At 45.3% G+C, this 9415-nt stretch overlaps 2 protein-coding genes across 4 annotated transcripts in view; both read left to right on the top strand.

Moving 5' to 3' along the window:
• The first annotated feature begins 1749 nt into the window (after nt 1-1749).
• The window catches only part of GLB1 (galactosidase beta 1), a 40381-nt gene continuing 32715 nt past the window's right edge, over nt 1750-9415 (top strand). Inside the window, exons 1-2 of one of the 2 annotated variants that reach the window (XM_077916432.1) lie at nt 1775-1879; nt 8435-8605. Coding sequence is in view for 1 of the 2 variants with exons in the window: in XM_028750122.2 (XP_028605955.2) it covers nt 1829-1879 (51 nt within the window). In the remaining variant the exon portion in view is untranslated. Of the gene's footprint in view, nt 1880-8434; nt 8606-9415 lie in introns of both variants that reach the window. The other variant, XM_028750122.2, reaches the window with a different exon arrangement.
• TMPPE (transmembrane protein with metallophosphoesterase domain) lies at nt 1751-7878 on the top strand. 2 transcript variants are annotated; one of them, XM_028750124.2, is made up of 2 exons: nt 1751-1879; nt 6026-7878. In XM_028750124.2, exon 2 carries the CDS (start codon nt 6161-6163, stop codon nt 7487-7489), a length of 1329 nt encoding a protein of 442 aa, XP_028605957.2. In that variant the 5' UTR covers nt 1751-1879; nt 6026-6160; the 3' UTR covers nt 7490-7878. The 2 variants fall into 2 exon arrangements, with proteins under 2 accessions (XP_028605957.2, XP_028605958.2); XM_028750125.2 differs by having other exon boundaries at nt 1760-1879; nt 6072-7878.

Below are 9415 nucleotides of genomic sequence, written 5' to 3'. Positions count from 1 at the left end.
CAATTGAAAGTGTTGGAGCTGACCTTTAAAGCCCTAAACGGCCACAGCCCAGTATACCTGAAGGAGCATTGTTCACTGTTCACCCATTGTTCATTGTTCACTGAGGTCCAGCTCTGAGGGACTTCTGATGGTTCCCTCACTGTGAGAAGTGAGGTTACAGGCAGCCTCCCATCAGACTTTTAGAATATGGTTACCAGATTTCCCTGTTTCCCAGGGATAGTCCCAGGATTTACAAATCTGTCCCCAGACAAAATCCGTCCCCGGATTCCATTCATTGTACCCGGATTTAGATTTTAAGTGTTGTAGATTTAGTAGTAGGGAATGAATGTTGTGTAATTGGTTCAACAGCACGAGACACATCATATGAGGACTTCCGGCGAAGCAAAATGGTGAGCACCACGGCAGTGGGCAGCTCCTGAAGCCAGCCAGAGCCAACTGCGCTACCAGGCTGGCTCCGGGCTGCTGAGACTGCTGCTGTTGAGGGGGAACCAGGGATGCCCGGCACGTCAACTGGGGAACCGCTGACACCACCCCGCAACCCAAATCGAGCCAGGAGTGACAGCACCTGGCCACCCAGCTGACTGCCCAGTGGTGCTCCGGGGCCAGAAAACCCTGGAGCCAATGCAGGGAGAAGGAGAAGGAAGAGAGAGAAAGAAAGAGGAAGGAGAAAAAAGAGGGGAGCCCTGACCTTGCTGCGCTGCTGCCACTGCCACTGAGGAGAGGTAGGAGAGCACCGGGAGGGCAAGGACACGTGGCTGAGCCCAGGCCTGGTCTGAGCCTACTCCACGGCACCTAGCGCTCCAAGAGAGCAAGCTGGGACCCAGAGGAAGGCCACACAACAGAGGAGACCACAGAAGAGAAGATATTCTTAATCTTTTTAAAAAATAAAACTTTTTTCTTTTGGTATGTCCCACAGAGAAATTTACGGCCTGCAAATAAAAACATCCTGAAGATCCCAGGCCACAGAGAGGTTAGGCTGGCCTCAACTAGAGCCAGGGCTTCTCGGCCGCGGCTCCAATCTGGTGGAACACTCTGTCACAAGAGGCTAGGGCCCTGCAGGACCTGACATCCTTCCGCAGGGCCTGCAAGACAGAGCTGTTCCACCAGGCCTTTGATCAGGGCACAGCCTGACCCCCTCCTCTGGCAATCTGCACAGAATGTTGCTTAATGGTTGCCATTAATTTGATTTTAATTAACTTTATAATGAATGTTTTTAGAATGTTGGATTATTTTGATTGTTGTTAGCCGCCCTGAGCCCAGCTTCGGCTTGGGAGGGCGGGATATAAATAAAAATTTATTATTATTATTATTATTTTCAAAAAAAAGTATCCCCAGATTCTTTGAAAAAAACATGGTAACCTTATTTTAGAAGATATCTGAAGGCAGCCCTTTATCAGGAAATTTTCAACGTCTGATGTTTTACAATTTTACACACACACACAAAAAGCAATGCAGGAATTTTACTGCTTTCAGTTGCAGAATAAAAATGTGTCCGTCCCCCCTTCATTGCAATGGTATTTTATTACAAATGCCTTTTGGGTGATTTACGTCCTTCAAGGGCAGCATCGACCACGAATAGACGTGATGGAAGAAAAATAATGAAGCTGGCAAATGGTTTGAAAACCTGCGTCACCTTTTCCTGAATTCCTTTTCCTCCCTCTCCCCTCCCCACCTCTTCTTTCCTTTTTTTCCCCCGCATTGCAATTGGCTGGTTGGGGGAAGCCGAGGCGGAAGCTCCAGTCAGCTGACTCCGAAGTCAGGCGGTCGGAGGGCTGAAGCTGGAACGACCTTCCTTTTTCCATCATCTGGGTTTTTTTTGGTTGCGGCAATGTTTGCTCTGCTCTTACTGCAGCTTCTGCATGCGGGATTCGGATCGCCTGTAAGTTGATCTTGCTGCTGCTGTATCCCCCTCCCCGTTTCCCCGATCGTAGCCTTGGTTATTTCTTGCGCAGGAGAAAGGCACTCTTTTGCATTTCCGCGCTGGGCTCCCCGGAGCAGTGGAGGGTTGTGGGTCTGCTGCGTTATGGTGAGCGCAGTGCAATTCAATTCCACGCACCGCCATCTCTGAATGCAAGTGGGTCTCCTGTACGATGAGGGCTGGGTCGGGGGTGTGAGGAACAGGAGGGAACCGAGCCTTAGCAGATGGATCTGCGAGGACTGCATAGGGTTTTGAGCAGAATTGTGATTGAGGAAGGGCACAGAAAATAGCCAGAGTTGCAAAAGGGTGTGTTTCGCTTCGTCTGCTTTGCTCTGTGTACATGAAAACACCCTTATCTTCGCCTAGCCCAGAGATCCACACAAGCTCCACAATTGCTGCTACTGCTTTTCCTCTGTTGCTGAACTCCCAGAGTGCTCTATAAAACGAATTTACTCCCCTGTCTCTAGCAAAGGAAGGGAGCGAGCCACGAGTGGACTTTGGAAACCAGGTGACAGGTTGAAAGACTTCCTGTTGCATTTTATGTGAAATAAATCAATGCTAGCCAGTATCGCACTGTATAAGGGACAGGGTGGCGCTGTGGGTTAAACCACAGAGACTAGGACTTGCCGATCAGAAGGTTGGCGGTTCAAATCCCCGCGACAGGGTGAGCTCCCGTTGCTCGGTCCCTGCTCCTGCCAACCTAGCAGTTCGAAAGCACATCAAAGTGCAAGTAGATGAATAGGTACCGCTCTGGCGGGAAGGTAAACGGCATTTCCGTGCGCTGCTCTGGTTCGCCAGAAGCGGCTTAGTCATGCTGGCCACGTGACCTGGAAGCTGTACGCCGGCTCCCTCAGCCAGTAAAGCGAGATGAGCGCCGCAACCCCAGAGTCGGTCATGACTGGACCTAATGGTCAGGGATCCCTTTACCTTTTACCTTATCGCATTGTATGGTAGTCTGGGAGAGAAGTTCTGGGACCCTTGAGCTTCATGTAATCTCAGGATTTACAAGTGTTTGGGTGGTTTTTTTCCTGGCAAATGTCACGTTTTGCAGCAGAACTGAGGGATCAGCAAAACCACGCAGGGTTTGTCAATTCCCCATGTGCTTTACTAATCCAGAGGTCTAGCTGGGTAGTCTCAACAGACTGACCAATGTAGTTCCAAACACCTTGTGAGGAAGTGCCCCTTCTTTAAGCTGCTTTCCTCCCCAAGCTTCCTATATTGGAACTATGGCTGATTGAGAAACTACCTTTTGGAGTTGCATTCCTTCTTAGTTCTTCACCTGTAAAATGATTTTATGGCCCTTTGCACATTCTGTATTTTTTGTGATGTTACATACTTTTTAAAATTTGAGGTAATTTAGGAAACTTTGAAAATATGTTCTACCTAAATTGTCACATGGCTTTTCCTTTCTAGAATTGCATGTCTGCGATAGATTCTGTGATGTTTTTATATGTTTAATTGTTGGTTAAAATCTGTAGCTTCCACTTTTTAAAATATTGAATTTTGTTTTGTTCTTCTGTATTTGTGTAGTCCTCCCTGATTCTTTGGTTCAATTTATTTTATTATTTATTGGATTTATCTACACAGGTCTTTATCGTTCTACTGTGTTGAAATATTTAAATAATAATGCAGCTCATTAGGTAAAGGGACCCTGACCATTAGGTCCAATCGTGGCCAACTCTGGGGTTGTGGCGCTCATCTCACTTTACTGGCCAAGGGAGCCGGCGTACAGTCATGTGGCCAGCATGACTAAGCCACTTCTGGCGAACCAGAGCAGCGCACGGAAACGCTGTTTATCTTCCTGCCAGAGTGGTATCTATTTATCTACTTGCACTTTTGACATGCTTTCGAACCTTCTGATTGGCAAGTCCTAGGCTTTGTGGTTTAGACCACAGCGCCCCCTGCGTCTAATGCAGCTCATTAGCAGTAACATAAAAGGAAACAAGATATCTGTTCACCTGCTACTTTACATACAGTATGCATTTTTTAATCCAATATTATGTAACCTTTTGCTAGAGGCTATTAGGTGTTGCTGTCAGTGATTAGAATAAGCAAGCAGGCAGTGTTGTAGTTTTTAACAGCAACCAACTTTGACTCTTAATAGTATTTGATGTTGCACATTGCTATTTCTAGCCTGTTTACATGGACGCAACCACAGCATAATTTTTTCCTACATTAGTTTTAGGAACAAGAATTGCCGCTTTGTTAGTACAAGTGCATGTTACATTATCTTGCTTTCATGAGCTTTGCTACGATGGAAAGTATAATTTTGGACAATCCAAAAAAAACCATTGGGATGTTTGGGCAAAACAGTAACTAACAAACAATCTTAAGGTCCCCAAAGCATTACGCATGGGAAACAATAGCTTAAACAAAGCATCCTTGTTGAGAAGAGTGGAATCACAATGGCTACAACCATGTCAAAGATCTGAACTTGTGAATTACAAGCATACTCTTGTCTGCTATATTGCCTAATTGTAAGGAGCAGTCTTCTTGTTCAGAGCCGGCCCACCCACGACACTAGATGAGGCAGCCGCCTCAGGCGGCAGAAATGGAAGAGGCGGCGCTCACGTGAGCACATCGCCCCACCGCCACTGCAGAAGCAACCCAGGTAAGGGAGGCTTCAGCAGTGGCAGAAGGGCACTGTGTTCTCCTGGAAAGGAACACAGGAAAGTACTTCTCCTTAAAGAGCAGCGCTTTCTGAAGTTCCCCACCCCTCCCTGGCACAGCCTGTTGGGAAGGCAAGGCTTGAGGAGATGGAGAGGGGCTTGCAGAGCCTTGTGCCCCCTTCCATCATGGGGGTGGCAGGGGAAGTTCTGCCTCAGGCATTGACAGGTCTTAGACAAGCCCTGATCATGTGCCACAAATGAGACCACAAAAAAGTTCACGATTACAAGATTTTGTCAAGATTATACTGGCCAGGGTGGACAACATAACATTTGTGTTTGTGTGACTGATGTGTTCGTGATTTATTTTTTTTAAGTTTTCTGAGTTTGTGCCATTTGGGATTGTGTTAGCTGATGCTGCAGCTGCTGTGGGACAAAAACATCATGCAGGGACAGGAATTGACTCACCCTGTGTAGCAATCAGCCCTTTCCTTTCTTGCCTCACCTAGCTGTGATGTGTCATTTTGGTGCCACTGCTAACCAGGACCATCTGAGCAATATGAGATGCATTCCTAGAGCATCCATTGTATCTGTATCAGTTTGTGGTGCTGAACCCACAAAATGAGACAATATTTCCGAAAGCTGAGTAAACTTTGAGGGTGGGAACACTACTTATGAACTGCTAGCTATAGTTGAACTGGTTCAGAGAAGGATCGTTTCTGATTCTTGTGGAAACTGGTTATACACCTGATGCCTATCATTTACAAAGTAAGAATACATTGTGGACATAAATGTGCTGCACAGAGTCGCTGGAGGGTTCTTCTCGGAAGTCAGCTGGTACGGGTGAGTACTTCTGAGCCCCAAGGGAGGACCAGGGGAGGAGATGGCTGAACTCCAGGATGTGCCGTTCAGGATGTGGAGTTCAGCCATCTCCTCCCCTGGTCCTCCCTTGGGGCTCAGAAGTACTCACGCGTACCAGCCGGCTTCCAAGGAGAGGCCTCCAAGGGAGGGAACATTCCAGAGCCCTGTGGCCAAAAACCACCCCCTTGCTCCTCTGGACCAGATCTCCCAGTTCTGGCCAGTGAGCTTCTCAAGCGGCACAATAAATGTGGAGGTTTCTGAAGCTCAAAATTCTGCTGCTGCACACGCAGTGGTACCTCGGTTGTCAAACGTAATCCATTCCAGAAAACTGTTTGACTTCCAAAATGTTCGACAACCGAGGCGCAATGAGCGGTCGGCAAATTCCATTGAGAAAATGGAGAAATGGGCCTCAGAAGTTGTTCGACTTCCAAGGCGCGTTCAAAAATGGACGCATTCACTTCTGGGTTTTCAGCATTCGTGTTCCAAATCGTTCAGCTTCCAAGATGCTCAAAAACCGAGGTTCCACTGTACTTCTAATTCAACGTGTTTTGAAAATATTTTCAAGACAGTAATAGTTTTTTTAATGTAGTGTCACAATTGCTGTGTATCATTGGTTCCTTTTTCCTGGTTTCTACACTAGGGAATGTTCTTTATTATCCAGAGCTGATGGTATTACTGGGTTTCAGACCAAGAAATCCCTCCAGAGCTACGTTGTTGCCTGCTGGAAAATATTGTAGGAGAACAAGGAAGAATCTGGGACCATTCAAGAATAAAGATGATCTTCAAACAGTTGTCCCTTAAAACTAAGGCTGCAGCAGTTGCTGGAATTGTCTTCTTCTCCATGATAGCATCTCGGACACTTTTGGCTGACAGGATTGAGGAGAAGCGTTTGAGGTGGCTGGTCAGACTGCAGATGTTACTATTTGCTAACGCCCTGATGTTCATAGGATCGCTTCACATATGGAGAAGCCTTGTGACCGTGTTCTACAGATCACCAACTCCCATGTTGTCCTGTTTCACCTTATGGAAAACAGCTGTGTTAATGTTCCTGATTTTGGCACACTCGAGCTTTTTTACAGTTCTTCTGCTTGTTGCAGAGGAACCATATTTATTTTCTTTAGCTGCTCATACCTGCCTTGGAGGGTACATCCTCCTTATATTCTGCCTCTTTGTCCTAGGCTCCTTGGAACAAGTTTATAATCACTTGCTCCAAAGGCAGGCAAAGATGGGCAGTGCCAGTAAAAATGCCAAACTGGCAATAAAGCCAGCTCTAGCAGTTGTGTTGACAGTTGTGTTGACTGTTCTGGGACTCCTCAATGCTTCCCAGCCACCTGCAGTGAAGTCAGTAGTGATTCCTCTTCACAAACTGCCACTGTCTATGGACCAATTGAAGGTGGTCTTGCTTTCAGATATTCACCTGGGGCCAACCATTGGCAAGACCAAACTGGAAATGGTTGTAAAAATGGTTAGGGCCTTGAAACCGGATATCACGGTGATTGTGGGTGACTTGACTGATTCTGACGTGGAAGGCCTTGGGCATGCTGTGAAACCTCTTGGCATGCTTAACTCCCCACTGGGAACTTATTTTGTCACAGGAAACCATGAGTACTATACCTCTGATGTCAACAGTTGGTTTGAAGTGCTGAGATCACTAAACATCCGCCCTCTGCATAATGAGAACATCAAGATTATGTCCCCCAAGGGTAGGAGCACCGATTGGTTTTGTCTGGCAGGGGTAGACGATATTGAGGCTACTGCAATGCATTACCCTGGCCATGGGATGGATTTAAATAAGGCTCTTGGAGACTGTGGCACAGATCATGCCATCGTTCTTCTTGCCCACCAGCCACTTGCTGCTAAATGGGCTCTCCAAGCTCGGCCAGATATAAATTTGATCTTGTCTGGGCATACTCACGGAGGGCAGATATTTCCTCTGAATATTGCTGCCTATTTCTTGAATCCATTCTTTGTTGGCTTGTACAAGGTCGGACAAAACACTTTTGTGTACGTTAGCCCAGGGACGTTTTATTATGGAATGCCAATGAGATTGGGAAGTAGAGCAGAAATAACTGAGATAATTCTGCGTTCTCAATCATCAGCATGAAATAATTTATTTCATTTGGCTTGTGCAGTGCATCTTCTTGTTCATAAAATGCCACGATTTCTCTGGGATCCTGCTGAGCAGGTACAAAATTTAATAGCTTATTGGGATGCTACCTTTGAAACGCCCCTGAAACTTTAATGAAAACTCTGAGAATAGCCTACGTTTGGGGTGTGTAACATTGCCCCAGGTAAGGTTGTGAGACAAGTTGTCAAACCAGAATGTTGTGTTTTTGAAAATTCCTATTAATTTATGCTTTTGTATGGTGGCACTTTCATATTTATCCAGAGTTCTTGCATTGATTTTTTTATTGGAGTGTTGTGTTTTGATCTGTGAATTGCTGTTGAAATTGTTGAAATGCATTAAAAATATTAAATTAAAACATACTCATTGTTGTGGCTTTGGGCGTGTTGTGTATTGCTTCTTCTGCTTTGTGTATTGTGACCTACTCTGAACACAATCTCCTTTTGTGGAAAGTGGTATACAAATTAAAAGAAGACTCAAATCTAGCCCTGACTACAAAGAGGAGTCTCTTCCCCAACGACATACATTCAACTTATTACTAAACTGAAAACTATGGAGAGACCTGGTCTGAATAGAGATATTGGATATTGGATTCTTGTCTCATGACATATGCTAAAGCTATTTTTGGTCACCTGCTTACTATCCCTTGGTTTTTCCTGCAGGACTAAGTGCAGTTGTTAACAGTCCAACAGTTTACCATACCCATTGAGTCCATCACCCATCTCCTACTGCCCTTCTGAGAAAAACCCCACCCCACCCCACCCTCCCACTATATATAAGGGTCTGGTGACTTCTCTTTCAGTGTATCTGAAGAAGTATGCATGCACACGAAAGCTTATACCCAGAACAAACTTAGTTGATCTCTAAGGTTCTACTGGACGAATTTTTTTAATTTTTATTTATTCTGTACCTGCTCATCCCAAGTGGACCTTGCAGTAGGATTGCTATCTTGTCATGCTGTGGAAGAACTAATTCATGCTGTGGAAGAACTTAAATGAGACTGTTTTGGTGGAATTAAAATCTTATTTTAGTACGCGACCCAAGAAAAGAACTTGCAACTTCTGCCTGAAATAGAGAAGTACGGTAGAGTGATTAGTAAGTAGATATTTAATTATATAGCACTGTCCGTGTGCATGGTGGTGGATGGAATGCAAGAGGAGGACAGGTCCCTGACTTGAGTTTACAGTCTAAAAATCAGTACGGGGAACAAGAAATAAAGCAGAGTCGGGGAAATGGGGAAGGAATCTGTGATTATTTCAGTTATGTTTACACTTAGCTACCTGTAGGGCATGGGAACTAGGGGATTGTTCCAAAGATTTCATAGAAAAGTTGGCTTTTAAACCATGAGAGGTGGCATCAGTCAGGTGTTCTGAGAAATGGGTTCAAGCTAAACTGGGCAGCGAGGGCGGAGCTTTTAAGGTTGGTGGGATGTGAAGAGCAAGAGATCCAAGACAGGAGAAGATCAGGGTTGGGAGAGAGAGGATGGCTAATATAGACCTAAAGGCATGTACCTATAGAATAGGGTTATGGAAGAAAAATATTAAAATAAGAGGGTTGAAAGAAAAAGCGGAAGGTAGGAATGTACAGTGGCACCTCAGGTTACAGATGCTTCAGGTTACAGATGCTGCAGGTTACAGAGACTGCTAACCCAGAAATAGTACCTCAGGTTAAGAACTTTGCTTCAGGATGAGAACAGACGTTGTGTGGTGGCAGCAGGAGGCCCCATTAGCTAAAGTGGTACCTCAGGTTAAGAACAATTTCGGGTTAAGAGTGGACCTCCAGAACGAATTAAGTTATTAACCCGAGGTACCACTGTAATTCTTTTTTTAAAAAAAGAAATGCTGATTTTGTAGAGATAATTGATTTATAGATGTTTCTTTTAGGATTGAATAGTTCAGTGCTGGT

The sequence above is a fragment of the Podarcis muralis genome, chromosome 12, assembly GCF_964188315.1.
Source record: "Podarcis muralis chromosome 12, rPodMur119.hap1.1, whole genome shotgun sequence".
NCBI lineage: Eukaryota > Metazoa > Chordata > Lepidosauria > Squamata > Lacertidae > Podarcis > Podarcis muralis.
Note: the sequence above shows the minus strand (reverse complement) of the source record. Positions and strands in the feature narration are given on the sequence as shown.